Genomic DNA, 19054 nt, shown 5'->3' with positions numbered 1-19054 from the left:
AGTTTTGCAGTATGGTTGTAGTTTTTTTTTTGTTTTTTTTTTGAGATCTTGTTTTGGTTGGGCTGGACTGCAGTGGCATGATTACAGCTTACTGCAACCTCCACCTCCTGGGCTCGGGCAAACCTGCTGCAGCCTCCTGAATAGCTGGGGCCACAGGCATGTGCATCCACACCCAGTTAACTTTAGTTATTTGTGGAGATGGGCCTCACTATGTTGCCCAGGTTGTAGATTTCTAATTGATGCAGTAACAGTCCTTCCCCCCCCCCCCCCCAACGAGGGTTATTGATGTCTAAAGCACAGGTAGTTTATTAACAGATCTTTAAATTGCACTGAAAATGTCAACAAGAAACTGGGAGTTTGCCCCCTAATCCCTTTTGCAGTTTTGAAACATGTATGGGTTCTCTTGTCTATGCCGCAAAATAATTAACATGCTGGAAATGTATTAGGGAAAGAGGGTGAAAGAAAGGACTGCGTGGGAAGAGCACATTGGCTGTTGTGTTATTTGGTCTTTCATCTGGAGGCAGGACTGAGAAGGAAAATGTAGTAAGGGAAAAGAGTAGGAATACTGTCCCAGCTTTTCCGCTTCCCCTTCCTCTAGTAACCATCCTGTTACAAATCTGCTAACCTACTAAGAGGGTAATGAGATACACTGACGCAAGAGAAAACAAGAAGTCCTCTCCCAGAGGTCCCTCTGTCACATCGGCAGTCGTAAGAAAGGTTCGGTCAGTCCAATGGTGGAACGTAGGCCAAAGTTGCCATTGTTGGAGTCCCATGTTTCATGGGCAGGGGCTTTTATTATTAATGCTCTGCCAGGCTCATTTATTAGGATTGTGGTTTTAAGGCAAACAAAGTGCATTGATGCTGTATTCACCAGAAGTAAGCCATACTTTTTCATGGTCAAAAGTTGGAAGTTGTATATTAGAATGCTGATGAAATTGAACTTGGGAATTACGCAGTCAGCGGGAGGAAGTGCTGATCTTGGACACCCACTCCAAAAGGCCAATATAAGCTAAAAGTACCTATTGTGTTCATTGTGCCAGTTAAATAGATGTGATCAGTACTCTTGGGATATTTAGGGATAGAGGCATGTGGGTATCCTGACATAACATAAAACTATAAAGTGTAGAAGAAATACGGAGGCATCTCAGAGGAAATGGCAGGAAGATTTCAGGAATACAAGTAGCTGACTGGAAAGTCCAGAAAACTCAGAAATGCCACATAAGACGTCTCTTGTACTGAGGATCTTAAGATTGTTCTTGTGTGTAGTAACAACGTCACTGAAGAACTTGATTCACAGGAAATTTTAAAATTTACTCATTTGAGACAGGGTTTCTGTTGCCCAGCCTGCAGTGGTATGATCATAGTTCACTGCACCCTTGAACTTCTGGGCTCAGGCAATCCTCTGCCCACAACCTCCAGAGAATCTGGGACTACATGTGCATGCCACCCACGTCCAGTTAATTAAATTTTTTTTCGGGGTCCCAGGCTGGTCTCTTAATTCCTGGCCTCAAGTGATCCCCCTGCCTTGTTCTCCTAAAGTACTGGGATTACAGGTGTGAGCCACCATGTCCAGCTCAGATTAACATTTTACATCCCAGTGGCAGCCCAGTATAAACAAGGGAAAATCAGGTGGGCTTTTCAGTCTCAAATGGCTAACATTCTAACATGTTTCTGGCTATGGGGGCTGGATGGGTAATGGTGCATTTGCAAAGCTGGGGAACCAGGGGATGGTTTTGTGGGAGGAGCAAAAGTTGAATTTGAGGAGGCGGTAAGATGTTAATCGACATATCCATGAAGACTGATGGGTATTTCAGGTCTGGTTTAGGCATATGGAGAAGTGAATGGTATTCTGAGTAGAATAGATGAAAGGAATGGAGGTGCTTACACAGTAAGTGGTAGGCATCTGAGCAAAGCGGGGAAAACAAAAGGTTGAGACTTTAGGGTAACTCGAGTAACTTATATGTGCAATGGCAAATGAGACTCGAGCAAATACATGCTCTTCCTTACCGAGATGATGCAGCATTTGTAAATAATAAATTAATAATTTTTTTCTGCTCCCATACCGAAATTAAGTCAAAAGTACTTAAGTCACCGTTGCCAAAGTCCCGTGGTTTACAGGAAAGGGCTTGCGTGGCTGGTATTTTGTTCACTATGCCATTGAAACAGCTTTGGCTCATGGCTGTAATCCCAAACACTTTGGGAGGCGGAGGCGGGCGGATCACCTGAGGTCATGAAGTTGAGACCAGCCTGGCCAACGTGGTGAAACTACGTCTCTACTAAAAACACAAAAAGTCGGGAGTGGTGGCGGGCGCCTGTAATCCCGGCTACTCGGGAGGCGGAGGCAGGAGAATCGCTTGAACCCGGGAAGCAGAGGTTGCAGTGAGCCGAGATTGCGCCACTGCACTCCAGCCTGGGCGACGAGTGAAAGTCAGTCTCAAAAATAAAAAACAAGAAACAGCCTTTCCTCAGCGTAACACTATTGTAACAGCCAGGAGCTTAGGATGACTGGTTCCACTCTTTATTCACAACAGCAGTTTAGTTGTGGTACTGTAATGGAAAGGGCACGTTTCCTAAGTTACAAATGTGGTTTGGAATCCCACCTTCCACTAGTTGTGGGATGATACACACATTATTTAGTGACTATTCACTTGTAAAATGGTAATACTTAAGACACCACCCCATCCTCATATCTGAGTCCGTAATCTCCACCCAGTCTGTAACTTGAAGTTTTCCTTCTTTCCTACCCCTTCATTTCCCAGTATAGTAGTTTACCTATTCAATTCCCGTTGCATGACTTCCAGCTCAGTGTCTGAGTTCGTAGTTTTACTTCTTAGTGTCATGAGCCACTGGAATTTGTCCCAATTTCCCATTTTGTGTAGTTCCTCACGGCTCCCAGGATCTCCCTTATCTCAGGTGCAGTGGCAATTCTTGGTTGGAAACTAAAAGATGGAGTTGAGTAAAATAGTAAAGTGTGTATCATTGATTTTTACAGGAAATGGCTTTAGTCAAGTAAAGCGCCTAAAGTTGGTGACTCAGGATAAGTAAAGGAAAGTATTCCACTCACCTTTTCCTACAGAGGACTACACTGAAAGATTTTGCAGAGGGTTGAATGTCCGTCTAAACACCTGGCACCTAGTAGGTGCATATCACTTTGGTAAATGAAAGAACTGGAAAACTGCCTCAGACACCCACACACGGCCAACGCCCGCGCGCCCGTCTTCCTCCCACAGCCCCACTCACGTGGGCCTCCAAACGGCATTTATTGGCCGGCTTCGCGCAACGAGACGCGATGGACGTGATCGCCGCCCTCATCTTCTGCCGCGAACTTCCAGCGGGTGACGCTGTCCAATCGGAAAGCACCTTTCCGCCGGCGGGGGCCTCCGTCTGCCCCGAGCGGCGAGGGGCGGGGCCGGCGCGGGCGCAGAGGCGTCACGCGCTCCATGGTAACGACGCTCGGCCCGAAGATGGCGGCCGAGTGGGGAGGAGGAGCGGGTTACTCAGGCTCAGGCCCGGGCCGGAGCCGGTGGCGCTGGAGCGGGTCTATGTGGGTCCGAAGCGTTTTACTCCTGTTGGGCGGGCTCCGGGCCAGCGCCACATCTACTCCCGTCTCCTTGGGCAGTTCCCCTCCCTGCCGGCACCACGTCCCCTCTGACACTGAGGTAGGGCGACAGGGGCGGGAGCGGGCCCTGTCAGGGTAAAGTCGTCCAGAAGGAGCAGGCGTAGGAGGTAGTGACTGGGAGAAGGTGTCCTGGATGAGAAAGCGAAATCGGGGCAGAGCCTGAACTCTTACAGGCCTGGGACCCGCTCTCAGCTCCCTACACCCTGCGAGTTGGCTGTTAGGCGCTCAGAACAGTATCACTTCTGTGCGGAGGGTTGTGCTTAGCAGTAGCCCTGGAGGAGTGCTTTTCAAACTTGAGCGTGCATCACAGTCACCCGACGCACACGGTCCAACACAGATTGCCGCCCCCAGTCCCCCACTTAGTGACTCAGTGGGTCTGGGATGAGTCCCCAGATTGACAGTTTACGTTCCCGGCTGGTTGGTGATGTATGCTTGTCCGGGGACCACTTTAGGAACCGCTGACCTGAAGTTTCGGGAAGATACTGAACGGAGAGCCAGACAGAGGCGTTGGGGGGATGTTGGGGGCTCACTGGAGACAAACTTCAGGTTTCTTTTCACGTTGTGTCGTCGCTCTGTTTGCTTTACCCGATTCCTCTGCTCTGGAAGTGCCTGCCGGCCTCCCGTCCCATTTTTCTCCCTGCTTAAATACTTTGTCTCATTTCAAGTTCCCCAACCTCAAGGCAGCCTGCCGAAACTCCCACAGCGGAATATTCTTTTCATTAAAAAGTACATCGTTATCTGTACTCCCTCCTAGCATTTAACCAAGTACTGCTATGTGGTAATGGCTTATTTTTTTTAGGCGCATCTTGCCTTTGCAGTTAAATTGTAAGGTTCCGTGGGATGAGGTTTGTGTTTCATACTTTGATTCCTTCACAGTATTTAGGTCAGAGGTGGGTCCACGATAATCCATATTCCTTGAGAAAAGGAGGGAGAGTACCTGGGGGCAGGGCTGCATGCTGATACACACACGTTCAGTTCAGTCCAGAAATCTAAAGACACTCATTTTTATGGTAATTTCCCAAAATGTTACATGCATACTCTTCATAACCAAGTGAGCCAAAATATTAACTTCGGAGTTTATAGCTTTTTTGCAGCTTTTATCATGACACTGCATTTTGGCTCAATTCTTTAAAAAAAGTTTCCCACAGAACCCTGCACTTCTCTCTTTTAATTTGGATTAAAATAAGAGAAAGAGTCCTGGTCCCTAATACGTTTCCCTGGTTCCTCATAGAGTATGTAAGTACCCTGTCGTCCTCACCATTCTCCTTGCTTTAACGTGGACACAAGAGTATAGGCAGGAACTACAGTGTTCACTGTGGTTATGCTAATGACTACACCTCTGTTCAATGCTTCTGGGAATTACAGTAACTTTTTTGTTTTTGGTGGTGTTGGAGAGCTCCAAAACAGTTTACGTTTTAACTTGTTCACAACTAAAACTTGGAAGTTTTGTTTTTACCTTTTATTATGCCGGTACAAACAACATCAGAATAATGTAATGAACCCCCATGGACCCATCACCTAGCTTTAACACCTAGCTTGAAGGTTCTGCCATTCTTGTTTCATATACTTTCAGCCATTCCCCAACCCCCTACTTGAGTTACTGTTCTTTTGAAAAGGTTTTTGGTAAAATTTACATATATTGAAATGCCTCAAATGTATCCGTGCACATTCACATAAAGCATACAACCCATCACAACGTAGAACATTCCCACATCTCCAGAACGTTCCCTCCTGTCCTGTGCCAGTCACCTGTCCACCTCAGGCAACTAGTTTTCTAATTTTTTTTTAAATACTAGATTAGTTTGGCCAATTCTAGAGCTTCGTGTATATGAATGGAATTATATGGTATGTACTCCTCTGTATTTGGCATTTGCTCAGCATTATGTCTGTGAGATTTGTGTTGTATGTGATAGTAATTTATTCCTTTGAATTGCTGAGTATTCCACTGAATACCTATATCACAATTTGTTTTTCCGTTATCTTGTGCAAAGATGGGTATTTTGGTTGCTTCCAGATTTTAGCTATTATAAATAAAGCTGCTGTCAATATTCTTGTACGTAATTTTTGTGGATATATGTTTTCATTGTTCTTGGATAAATACCTAGGGGTGAAATTACTGAGTGAAAGGGTAGGTGAATGTTTAGAAAAAATACTAACCCTTTCTCCAAAATACTGTACCATTTTACACCCCCATCAACAAAATATTAGTTATGGTTGCTGCATATCCTCACCAACAGATGTCCTTTCTAAGATATCTTTAAATACCCCAGGTCATAAAAATATTCTCATGTGTTCTAGAAGCCTTCACTTTTAGGATTATGATTCATCTCAAATTAATTTTTATATATGATGTGAGATAGGGGATCAAGATCCTTTTTTTTTTTTTTTTTTTTTGCCCCATATGGGTATTCAGTTGCCATATGTACCTCAGTACCCCATATGGGTATTCAGTTGCCATATGTACCTCAGTACCCCATATGGGTATTCAGTTGCCATATGTACCTCAGTAATAAATATTTAAATCAGACAGTATTGTAAGCCTTCCTGCTTTGTTCTTCCTTTTCAAAATGATTTTGACTATTTTAAGGCTTTTATATTTCCATATAAATTTATGTATTTATTAGCAGGGGGAGGCTCAAAGACAGATCAATATAAATTTTAGAGTCAGCTTCTCAGTTTCTTCAAAAAATCCTGATGGATTTATGATTCAGACTGCATTTACTCTATAGATCATTTGGAGATAATTGACATCGAACGGTATCAAGTCTTTCAATCCATGAACATAATATATGTTTCTCCATTTATTGAGGTGATACATGATTTCTCTCAGCAATGTATAGATCTTGCATTTTTTTCTTCCATTTTCTTTTCTCTTTTTTTGTTTTTGTTTTTGTTTTGAGACAGAGTCTTGCTCTGTCACTCAGGCTGGAGTGCAGTGGCAGAATCATAGTTCACAGCAGGCTTGAACTCCTGGGCTCAAATGATCCTTCTGCCTTAATCTCCCAAGTAGCTGGGACTACAGGTATGTGCCACCACACCTGGCTAATTTTTTATTTTTTGTAGAGACAGAGTGCAGGCAGGTCTCGAACTCCTGGCCTCAGGCGATCCTCCTGCCTGGACCTCCCAAAGTGCCAGGCTTACAGGCATGAGCCGCCGTGCCCAACCGGATCTTGCATGTTTTTTGTTAAATGTTTTCCTGAGTCTTTTATTTTTTGATGCCGTTGTTAGTGGAATTATGGTTAAAGTTTTCGAATTGTTTGCTGCTAGTATGTAAAAATACACTGCTAGTATGTAAAAATAATTTTTGTATATTAACTTTGTCTTCTGAGACTTAGCTAAACTTGTTTATTCTAGTAGGGTTTCCTCCCTTACAATTTTTTATGTTAGCAATGTATTAACTATAAATAGGAACAATTTTTGTTGTTGTAGTTTTGTATCATTTATGTATTTTTTCCCCCTTATTGCTCTGGTGAGGACATCCAGTTCCAGGCTGAGCAAAAGTGAGATAGCGTACCTCCTTGCTGTTTGTTCCTGATCTTAGGACCAGTCCTTGACCATTAAGTATAATGTTAACTTTACATTTTTTTATAGTCCCCTTTATCAGACTGAGAAAGCTCCCTTTGGTTTCTGGTTTCCTGAGGGTTTTTATCCTGAATGGGGACAAATTTTGTCACATGCTTTTTGTTTTTTTCTGGTAATTATTGAGATAATCATATAGCTTCTCCCTTTATGAACTGTTCTGTGGTAGATTACATTGCTTTTTCCAGTAGGAAATCAACATTGCAGTTTTGGGATAAACTTGGTCATGTTGGCTTTGGCAATTTTCTTTAATGTTTGTTTCTATTTCATTGTTTTCTGTTCTTTGTTATTTCCTCTTTCTACTTATTGTGGATTTAGTTTGCTCATATTATTAGGTGGAAACTTAGATCACTGTTTTTTAACCTTTTTTTCCTTCTAATGTCAACATTCAAAGATATAAATTTCTAAGTACAACTTTATCCGCTCTTCACAAATTTTGACACTTGGCATTTTAATTATCATTTAGGTTAAAATTTTTGGTTTTTTTGGTTTTTTGTTTTTTTTGAGACAAAGTCTTGCTCTGTTGCCCAGACTGGAGAACAGTGGTGCAATCTCAGCTCACTGCAACCTCCGCCTCCCGGGTTCAAGCGATTCTCCTGCCTCGGCCTCCCAAGTAGCTGGGATTACAGGCGCCTGCCACCACGCCTGGCTAATTTTTGTATTTTTAGTGGAGATGGGGTTTCACCATGTTGGCCAGGATAGTCTCGATCTCTTGACCTCATAATCCGCCTGCTTCAGCCTCCCAAAGGGATTACAGGCGTGAGCCACCACACCCGGCCTAAAAAAGTTTTTTAAGAGACAAGGTCTCGGTTGGGTGCAGTGGCTCATGCCTGTAATCCCAGCAGTTTGGGAGACCAAGGCAGGTGGATCACCTGAGGTCAGGAGTTTGAGACAAGCCTGGCCAACATGGCGAGACTTGTTTCTACTAAAAATACAAAAATTAGCCAGGCATGGTGGCGGGCACTTTTAATCCTAGCTACTCTGGAGACTGAGGCAGGAGAATTGCTTGAATTCAGGAGGTGGAGGTTGTAGTGAGCCAAAATTGTGCCACTGCACTCCAGCCTGGGCGACAAGAGTGAAACTCCATCTCAAAAAAAAAAAAAAGAGACAACGTGTCCCTCTGTCACCCAGGCTGGAGTGCAGTGATATGATCATAGCTCACTGCTACCTCGAACTCCTGTATTCAGACAGTCTCCCTGCCTCAACCTTATGAGTAGCTAGAACTTCAGGCACATGCCACCACACCTGGCTAATTTTTTATTTTTAGTTTTGTAGAGACAGAGTCTTGCTACGTTGCCCAGGTTGGTCTTGAACTCCCAGTTTGAAGCAATCCTCCTGCTTCAGTTTCCCAAAGTGTGGGGATTACAAGCGTGAGCCACTGCACCTGGCCGAGATTATTTTATTTATGGTTTAGAATATGATCTATCCTGTTTAATTTTTCACATGTACTTATAAAGAATATATATTCTATAGTTATTTTTATTTTATTTTATTGTTTTAGAGATGGGATCTCAGTATGTTGCCTGGGCTGGTCTCGAGCTCCTGGACTCAAGCAGTCCTCCTGCCTTGGCCTCCCAAAGTGCTGGGATTACAGACATGAGCCACTGTACCTGGCCTATTCTGTACTTACTGAATATAGGTTTCTATACATGTTAATAAATTGAGGTGATTGATACTTTAGATTTTCTCTATTAAAAATTACTGGCCAAGTACAGTCACTCATGCCTATAATTCCAGCACTTCTGGAGGCCAGGGTGGCAAATCACTTGAGCTCAGGAGTTCAAGACCAGCCTGGGCAACTTAGTGAAACCCTGTGTCTACAAAAAATACAGAAATTAGCTGGGTGTGGTGTTGTGCACCTGTAGTCCCACCTACTTGTGGGGGCTGAGGTGGGGGGATCACTTGAGCCCAGGAGGTGAAGGCTGCAGTGAGCCAGGTTTGTACCACTGTGCTCCAGCCTAATAATGACTATATTAATTCAAGAGAAAATAGGTGTATTTAGCTTGCTTGTGGTTCAAGCTTACATGTGTATCTTTTCATTTTCTTACATTTACCTGTGTGTATGCATGTGTGCTTGTGCATTTTAGGCATTACAATGTATATCTTTTGTTTATTGCATGTTTTTATTTTTGAGACAGAGTCTCTCTCCATCGCCCAGGCTAGAGTGCAGTGGCACAATCTCGGCTCACTGCAACCTCTGCCTTCTGGGTTTAAGGAATTCTCCTGCCTCAGCCTCCGGACTAGCTGGGATTACAGGCACCCGCCACCATGCCTGGCTAATTTTTGTATTTTTAGTAGAGACAGGTTTCGCCATATTGGCCAGGCTGGACTCAAACTCCTGACCTCAAGTGATCCACCCACCTCGGCCTCCCAAAGTGCTGGGAATACAGGTGTGAGCCACTACGCCCAGCCTATTACATCTTTAATGTTAATATTATCATACATGTCTGGGGCATGATGTTGAATAAGAGTGGGAAGAGTAGACATCCTTGTCTTGTTTCTGATCTTAGAGGGAAAACATTACCTTCCACTATTAAAAATATTAATTGTGGAGTTTTTGGGTAGGCATGCTTTATAAAATTAAGAAAATTCCCTTCTATACCTAGTTTGCTGAGAGTTTTTAAAAAAAATAATGGATGGATGTTGAATTTTGTTAACTATCTTTCCTGCACCAGTTGATACAATCATGTGGCTTTTCTTCTTTTCTCTGTTTATATTACGAGTTACATTGATTGATTTTTTTGAATGTCAAATCAGCCTTGCATTCTTGAGATGAACCTCACTTGGTGATGATTTATTACCCTTTTTATATTTTGCTGGGTTTGAATTGCTAATATTTTGTTGATGATTTTACATCTATATATTTTTATTTTTTTAGAGACAGGATGTTACTCTGTCATCCAGGCTGGAGTATAGTGGCACAATCATAGCTCACTATACAGTCTTAAATGACTTCGCTTAAGCAATCCTCCTGCCTCAGCCTCCCAGTTAGCTAGGATTACAGGTGAGAGCCACAACACCTGGTTCATTTATTTTTATGTTTAGTGGATATGGGGTCTTGCTGTGTTTCCCAGTCTGGTCTGGAACCACTGGGCTCAAGGAGTCTTCCTACCTTGGCCTCCCAAAGCTCTGGGATTGTAAGTGTGAGCCATTGCACATTTATATCTATATTAATAAGGGATATTGATCTGTAGTTTTTTTTAATTTTATTTTTTCTATTTTATATTTGTGTTTTTTACCAACTACTTGCAAGGATATTGGTCTATAGTTTTCTTTTCTTCTGTAATAATAACTTCAGGTTTATCAGGGGAATCCGCCCCCAATATTTCAACGTAGGTTCTTTCTGTTTTCCCTAAGTGTCAGCTGGCTGAGAAATAGAAAGAGTACAAAGAAAGGAATTTTACAGCTGGGCCTCTGGGGGTGACATCATATATTGGTAGGACTGTGATGCCCACCTGAGCCACAAAACCAGCAGGTTTTTATTAAGGACTTTAAAAGGGGAGGGGGTGTACGAACAGGGAGTAGGTCACAAAAATCACATGCTTCAAAGGGCAAAAAGGAGAACAAAGATCACATGCTTCTGAGGCCAGTAAAGATCACAAGGCAAAGGGCAAAGCAAAGATCACAAGGCAAGGGCAAAATTAGAATTACTGATGAGGGTCTGTGATCGGCTGTGCACGTATTGTCTTGATAAACATCTTAACAGAAAACAAGGTTCGAGAGCAGAGAACCAGTCTGACCTCAAATTCACCAGAGTGGGATTTTTTCCCCACCCTAATAATCCTGACCGTACTGCAGGAGACCAGGGCGTATTTCAGTCCTTATCTCAACCGCATAAGACAGACACTCCCAGAGCAGCTGTTTATAGACCTCCCCCCAGGAATGCATTCCTTTCCCAGAGTCTTAAATATTCCTTGCTAGGAAAATAATTCAGTGATATCTTCCCTACTTACACATGCATTTATAGGCTGTCTGCAAGAAGAAAAATATGACTGTATTCTGCCCGACCCTGCAGGCAGTCAGACCTTATGGTTGTCTTCCCTTGTTCCCTAAAACAGCTGTTATTCTGTTCTTTTTCAAGGTGCACTGATTTCATATTGTTCAAAAACACATGTTTTACAATCAATTTATACAGTTAGATACAATTATCACAGTGGTCCTGAGGTGACATATATCCTCAGCTTATGAAGATAACAGGATTAAGAGATTAAAGTAAGACAGGCATAAGAAGTTATAAGAGTAGGCTGGGGTGATGGCTCACGCCTGTAATCCTAGCAGTTTGGGAGGCTGAGGCGGGCAGATCACAAGGTCAGGAGACCAAAACCATCCTGGCTAACACGGTGAAACCCCGTCTCTACTAAAAATACAAAAAAAAAAAAAAAAAATAGCTGGGTGTGGTGGCGGGTGCCTATAGTCCCAGCTACTCGGGAGGCTGAGGCAGGAGAATGGTGTAAACCCAGGAGGTGGAGCTTGCAGTGAGCTGAGATCATGCCATTGCACTCTAACCTGTGCGACAGAGTGAGACTCCATCTCAGAAAAAAGAAATTATAAGAGTATTATTTGGGAACTGATAAATGTCCATGAAATTTTCATAATTTATGTTCAGAGATTGCAGTAAAGACAGGTGTAAGAAATTATAAAAGTATTAATTTTGGGAACTGGCATGTGTCCATATTAAAATGAAATACTCACAATTTATGTTCCTCTGCTATGGCTCCAGCTGGTGCCTCCATTTGGGGTCCCTGACTTCCCGCAACACAGGTTTGGTATCAGGATAATGCTGGTCTCATAGCATGACTTGGGACATGTCTCATTTTCTTCTATTTTCAGGAAGAGTTTCTGTAGAATCAATGTTGCTTCTTCCTTAACTGTTTAGTAGAATTCACTAATTAAGCCATCTCAGTCTGGAATTTTCTTTTTTGAAAGTCATAAACTATGAACTCATATACTTTGGTATTGGACTATTCAGGTTATTTATTTCTTCTTGACAGTGTTTTATTAAGTTATGTCTCTCAAAGAATTTCATTTTAAGTTGTCAAATTTATGGACATGAAGTTTTTCATAACATTCCTTTATGATCATCTCTAAATGGCTGGAAAGTCTGTAGTGATATCTTCTGTGTAGTTTCTGACATTGATAGTTTATATTCTCTCTGTCTTTTTTTTTTTTTTTTTTTTGGAGATAGGATCTCACTGTGTCGCCTAGGTTGAAGTGCAATGGCATGATCACTGCTCACTACAGCCTTGAACTCCTGAGATCAAGCAATCCTCTCATCTTAGCCTCCCAAAATACTGGGATTATAGGAATGAGCCACCATGCCAGCCTTAGTGCTTTCTTTGAGTTTAATTTTTTTTTCTTATTATCCTAAGGTGGAACCTTAGATCATGAATTTGAGATCTTTTTTCTAAAATAAACATTTAAAGCTATCAGTTTCCTCTAAATACATACTACTTTAGCTGTATCCCACAAATATTAACTTGTTGTAATTTTATTTTCATTTAGTCGTAACTATTTTCTAATTTCCCTTGTAATTTTCTCTCCCAACTAAGGGTTATTTAGAAGTTTGTTGTTTGATTTTTCAGAAATATTTGGGGATTTCCCAGATTTTGTTCTGAAATTGCGTTATAGTTGAATTTTGTTATTGATAGAGAACATCCTTTTTACCAGTTCTTTTACGTCTTAAAGTTTGTTTTATGGCCCAAAATATGATCTAACTAGGTGAATGTCCCACACGCACTTGAGCAGAATGTATAATACAAAATATTGAGTGTTTGCTCCAGTGATTACAATGTATGTAGTGTACTTATGATATCTACTTAGTCATGTTAAATATAGGAAACTTTCCATAGCATAATTTTATTCATTTTGCTGTTGTTGTAATATAATATTGTAAATATAATATATTAATATATTACTTCTTTATATATTATAAACCTCACAATTAGGCCAGCATGGTGGCTCATGCCTGTAATCCCAGTACTTTGGGAGGCTGAGGCTGGTGATCACCTGAGGTCAGGAATTCAAGAGCAGCCTGGCCAACATGGTGAAACCCTGTCTCTACTAAAATTACAAAAGTACAAAAATTAGCTGGGCATGGTAGCAGGTGCCTGTAATCCCAGCTACTCAGGAGGCTGAGGCAGGAGAATCGCTTGAACCTAGGAGGTGGAGGTTGCAGTGAGCCGAGATTGCGCCACTGCACTCCAGCCGGGATGACAGAGAGAGACTGTCTCAAAAAAAACCCAAAATAAATAAATTTAAAAAATAAAAAATAAACTTCACAATTAAAAATTTTACAATTTTTGCTTTAAATATTTATTTGTCTCCAAAGAAATTAAAAGAAGAAAAGAAGTGTGTATAATTGTATTGAGGGTTCCCAAGACCACTCCAGGTTTGGTGATTGCTAGGTGGCCTCACTAGACTCAGCTTGTAGTCATACTCACAACTGAGATTTATTACGCTGAAAGCATATAAAGTAAAATCAGCAAAGGGAAGAGGATCATGGGACAATGACTAGAGGAAATTAGGCAGAAACTTCCAAGAGTCCTCTCCTAGTAGACTCACTCAGGACCTGCTTAATTCCTTCAGCAGTGAGTTGTGACAGCGTGCACAAAGTGTGGTCTACCAGAGAAGATTACCTGATTCTTAGAGTTCAGGGTTTTTATTGGAGGCTGGTCATGTAGACAAAATTTCAGCCACTGAAATTTCAGACTCTAGAAGCAAGTAAATGTTCAGCATAAACCATATTGTTTCTGCAAATAGTTTAGACACAAAGAGCCATCCTTATAACCTAGTGAAGTTTTAGATCAGTGTAGGGAAGTGTTTACACTTCCAGATGCCAGCAAAAGGTCAACCTTGCAAGCAGGCATTCCTACAGAGAGCAATCTCTGACCTGCTATGTTGACTCTTCTGCACAATAGTCTTTTATATCTATTCACATATTTACCATTTCCAGTAGTTTTTATTCCTTCCTACAGAAGCAAGTTACCCTTTAGTGTTATTGCCATTCCCACGAAGAACTTCCTTTAACATTTCCTGTAGTGTAGGTCTGCTGGTGATGAATTTTCTCAGATTTATCTGAAATGTCTTTGTTTCCTCTTCATTTTTGAAGGGTAGTTTCATTGGATATAGACTTCTGTGTTGAATTTCTTTTTTTTAGCCCTTTACTGTTTATTTCATTGTCTTCTGTTCTTTATTGTTCTTGATAGAAAGTTGGTGCCATTCGTACTTCTCTTTCCTTCCTATATATAATGTTGTATTAATCTGTTTTCACACTGCTATAAAGATACTACCTGAGACTGGGTAGTTTATAAAGGAAAGAGGTTTACAATTCCACATGGGAGGCCTCAGGAAACTTACAATCATGGCGGAAGGTGAAGGAGAAGCAAGGACCTTCTTTACATGGTGGCAGGAGAGAGAAGTGCAAGCAGGGGAAATGCCAGAGGCTTATAAAACCATCAGATCTTGTGAGAACTCACTCACTATCGTGAGAACAGCATGGGAAACACCCCCAGGTTTACAATTCAAGATGAAATTTGGTTGGGGATGCAGAACCAAACCATATCAAATGTGTTGTTTTTCTCTCATGGCTTTCAATATTTTATCTTTATTTTTAGATGTCACAAGTTTGCCCATTATGCACCTGGGTGTTGTTTGTTTGTTTTGGGGGACAGAGTCTCACTCTGTTCCCCAGGCTGGAGTGCAGTGGCACGATCCTGGCTCACTAAAATGTCCGCCTTCTGGGTTCAAGTGATTCTCATGCCTCAGCTTCCCGAGTAGCTGGGATTACAGTCGTGAACCACTGTACCCAGCTTGTTTGTTTTTCATCCTGCTTGAGGTTTAGTGAACTTCTTGGATCTATAAGTTGATGTCTTTCACCAAATTTGAATTTTTTTAGCTGTTATTTTTTTCAAATATATACTCCATCTCCTAATTTCTCCTGTCCTTGTAGGACTCTAATGACATATCTGCTAGACTGCTTGGTATCCATTCTCTGAGGCTATGTTTTTTTTTTTTTGTTTGTTTGTTTTGTCTTTTTCATTTCTCTTCTTTGGATTGGATAATATCTCGATCTATCTTCAAGTTCACTGATGCTTCTGCCGTCTCCAATCTTCTTTTAATTCTTTCTAGTGAAAAAAATTTTTTTTTGAGACAAGAGTCTCGCTCTGTCGCTCAGCCTGTAGGGTGATGGTGTAGTCTTGGCTCACTACAACCTCCCTCTCCCGGGTTCAAGCAATTCTCATGCCTCAGCCTCCTGAGTGCTGGGATTGCAGGTGTGCACCACAATACTTGGCTAATTTTTGTATTTTTAGTAGGGACAGGGTCTCACCCTGTTGGGCAGGCTGGTCTGGAACTCCTGAACTCAAGTGAGCCACCCACCTTGGCCTCCCAAAGTGCTGGGATTACAGGCGTGAGCCACTATGCCTGGCCCCAATGAATTTTTCATTTTAGTTGTTATACTTTTAAGCTCTAGAATTTCCATTTGGCTCTTTTTTCTTTGGTTCTTTTCATAGTTTCTCTTCTGAGGTTCACTGTCTGCTTACTCATTATGTATATGTTTTCTTTGAAATTCCTGAACACATTTAAGCTGCATTAAAGTAATTGTTTAAATTCAGGTCATCTTAGGGTCTGTTTCTATTCCCTGCTTTTTCCCCCATTGTGGATCTCATTTTCATTTTGTTCTCATTGCTGCTGATTTTTTTATTAAATAATGGACACCATAGATAATACATTGTAAAGTCTCTGGATTCTGTTGTATTTCTCTGAAGATTTTTTTTTTTTTTTTTTTTTTGGTAGCTGGCGTTTAACTTAACTGTGTTCAAAATTCCAAAGTCTATCTCCTGTTGTTGGCAACATTTATTCTTTGCTAGGTTTTATCTCATACATATGTAATTTGATTGTCAGCCAGGGAATTTGGTGGTCAGTCAAATATTTGACTGGATTTCATATGCAGATTTTGGGGTACCTTCTGTGGCTTCTTCTCTTGCAAGATTTCATCTCTAACTTCTAATTTTCTGGTGATACAAGTTCTGAACATTTTGCTGTAGCTCCTCAAGCCAGTGAAGCTGTGACCTCCTGCCACTCCAGGAGGCACAGATTGGGTAGTGCTCTCAAACAAAAGTTAGACTTGCACATCTCAGAGATATAATTCCTGTATTCCAAGGGTAGATTCTTCCAGATTCTACCTGTCTTTCTCCCTCCCCCAAATACTGTCAGACAGTATATTTTGTCTGGACTTTGTAATGTGTTATCTGCAGGGAGGTTACTCATGCAATGGGTTCCTAAAATGTACCATATCCATTTGCTGTGCTCAGACATTTCTGATTTTTTTTTTTTTTTTTGAGACGGAGTCTTGCTCTGCCGCCCAGGCTGGAGTGCAATGGCGCGATCTCAGCTCACTGCAAGCTCCACCTCCCGGGTTCTAGCAATTCTCCTGCCTCAGCCTCCCAAGTAGCTGCAACTACAAGCACGCGTCACCACGCCTGGCTAATGTTTTTGTATTTTTAATAGAGACGGGGTTTCACCACGTTAGCCAGAATGGTCTTGATCTCTTGATCTTGTGATCTGCCTGCCTTGGACTCCCAAAGTCCCAAAGTGCTGGAATTATAGGCGTGAGCCACCGTACCCGGCCTCTGATGGTTTTTTAAGGGCCATAAAATAATCTGTTACCTGGAGACAGGTTGGAATAGAATGAGTAAAAGACTGGAGGTAGGGTGTCAGGCCATTGTAGCAGAGCAGGCAATAAGTATTGTGAAAATCTATGACTGTCACTATATTATGTTAATAGATCAAACATATAGTTGTTTTTTACAAAATATAAAATTTTATTTTCTTGTATAAATCTGCAGAAATAGTATAAAAATGAAAATGTGGTTGTCCACTGCTGGAATTATATGAATGAGATAGTATATAGCTTACTTTTAGTTAAGCTAACACAATTTTTTCTTTCGTACATCAAGAGTTTCATAAAGTGTTGATACTGCGGAGACCTTTCTTGTCTTCTTTTATTCATCCCTGAAAAAATCGTGTAAATGGTAAATGAGAACTGGAGAAAAAATTCAAAATGAAAAATTCTTTCATAAATAAATTTTTGTCCTCTTTTAAAGTAATTGAAGATACTTTTGGTCTCTTCCTGTCATTTTCTCGAGACTCAATTTGGCAAAGCTAGAATTTATATAAGAAACTACAAATAAGTGACAGAGAACTGTAAAAACTTTTTGGCAACTACTGTATCCATAATGATTTAGTCATGTGACTTGAATTTATGGTACTTACCTTCCAAATGGTAGTGCTTGTTTGGGAGATCTTTGAGGTTCAAGAATGCTGAAACGGTGGAATATGGGCCAGGGAACTTTTTCTCTGGGTGTTACACTTGAAATTTAGTTCATTAATTTTAAGTTTGGATCGCAATGGGTTAATCTCTATGTCTTAAAAAGTTTTCAAATCTGTTCCCTTTTTTCAGGTTATAAATAAAGTTCATCTTAAGGCAAATCATGTGGTCAAGAGAGATGTTGATGAGCATTTAAGAATCAAGACTGTTTATGATAAAAGTGTTGAAGAGTAAGTACACCATTTTATTGTCTTTTTCATTATTAATCTAAATGTTAAATGTATTTTCATCTGTTACCTGAAGTTTTAAAAATTCATAGATAAAACTTAAAAAGGACTAGTGTAGCTTCAGAATTAAGCTGAAAATGCATTTTAGTCTGAAAATATGAAAATATGGGATATGATTAAAGCCTATACATTATGAATAATTTTCTTTGACCATCTCCCTTTCCTGGTAAATCATGAATAATTTAAACAGAACAAATGTGGATCTACTTGGACGTGGACAGTAACAGACCTGGAAGGTACCCTTCAATAAGTACTAGTGTTACGGGAAAGAGGTCCGCTTCAGACTCCAGGAGAGGGTTCTCGGATCTCTCACAAGAAAGAATTAGAAGCAAATCCATACAGTAAAATGAAAGCAAGGTTATTAGAAAAGTAAAGTAATAAAAGAATGGCTACTCCATAGGCAGAGCAGCCCCAAGGCCTGCTGGTTGCCCATTTTTGTGGTTGTTTCTTGATTACATGTGCTACGCCTGTGAGAGGTAATTCTTATGTTTTTATGTCATTATTTTCAGGTTGCTCCCTGAGAAAAAAAATCTTGTAAAGGTATGTAATAAATACTCGTAACTTGAATTGGACACTTAAAATTTTATTGTATGCAAATTCTACTTCAGTAAAGAAAAATATATACGTGACTCTTGTGACTGAATAAAAGGTGTTGGTAGTGAAAGTGTTTATCATTTCACAAAAGGTGTCTTTGTGATGCACTCATGAAAACTTTGTTGGTATTTGGCATTAAATTAATCAGTCTCGTTTTTTTGCTTGCTTTCTCAAGTTTTTGGGGAGCAAATCATGCAGAGAATAGGGTGAAAAAGACAATTTTTGAAACACATTGAGAACACTGTTCTTTTGGTGGAAATGTTTATTTTCCTGAGAATTGATTGACTTGATAACCACATCAGATTTTTAACCGTATGGAGACACATACACCCACACACATACACACATGCACACAGGCACGCACGCACGCACGCACATGCACGCACGCACACGCACATGCATGCACACACACGCAAACATGCGTGCAGACACATGCACACACGCGCACACACACACAAACGTGCACACACACACGCACACACACGCACACACCCACGCATATACACGCACGCACACAGGCACACACACATGCACACACACAAAGCCAGCTCACCATGGGCCACAGAAATTGGTGAGTTTAATGAAAGGTAAGATTTTCTTTACATAAACTATCTTACTGTTGGAATCATCTAAGTCAGTCCATCATTC

At 41.0% G+C, this 19054-nt stretch overlaps 2 protein-coding genes across 3 annotated transcripts in view; one reads left to right on the top strand and one right to left on the bottom strand.

The window, feature by feature from the left end:
* The window catches only part of LOC105470756 (IQ motif containing G), a 69187-nt gene extending 65977 nt beyond the window's left edge, over positions 1-3210 (bottom strand). The window contains exons 1-2 of the mRNA XM_071090537.1: positions 3065-3210; positions 2773-2939 (exon numbers count right to left, since the gene is read on the bottom strand). The gene's annotated coding sequence lies outside the window, so the exon portion shown is untranslated. The remainder of the gene's footprint in view (positions 1-2772; positions 2940-3064) is intronic.
* A 232-nt stretch (positions 3211-3442) lies between these two features.
* Positions 3443-19054, top strand: part of LOC105470754 (leishmanolysin like peptidase) — a 76560-nt gene continuing 60948 nt past the window's right edge. For both annotated transcript variants that reach the window (XM_011722934.2, XM_071090534.1), the window contains exons 1-3: positions 3443-3659; positions 17658-17755; positions 18322-18352. In XM_011722934.2, coding sequence (XP_011721236.2) covers positions 3465-3659; positions 17658-17755; positions 18322-18352 — 324 coding nt within the window. In that variant the 5' untranslated portion in view covers positions 3443-3464. The remainder of the gene's footprint in view (positions 3660-17657; positions 17756-18321; positions 18353-19054) is intronic.

The sequence above is a fragment of the Macaca nemestrina genome, chromosome 2 (genome assembly GCF_043159975.1).
Source record: "Macaca nemestrina isolate mMacNem1 chromosome 2, mMacNem.hap1, whole genome shotgun sequence".
NCBI classification, from domain to species: Eukaryota; Metazoa; Chordata; class Mammalia; order Primates; family Cercopithecidae; genus Macaca; species Macaca nemestrina.
Note: the sequence above shows the minus strand (reverse complement) of the source record. Positions and strands in the feature narration are given on the sequence as shown.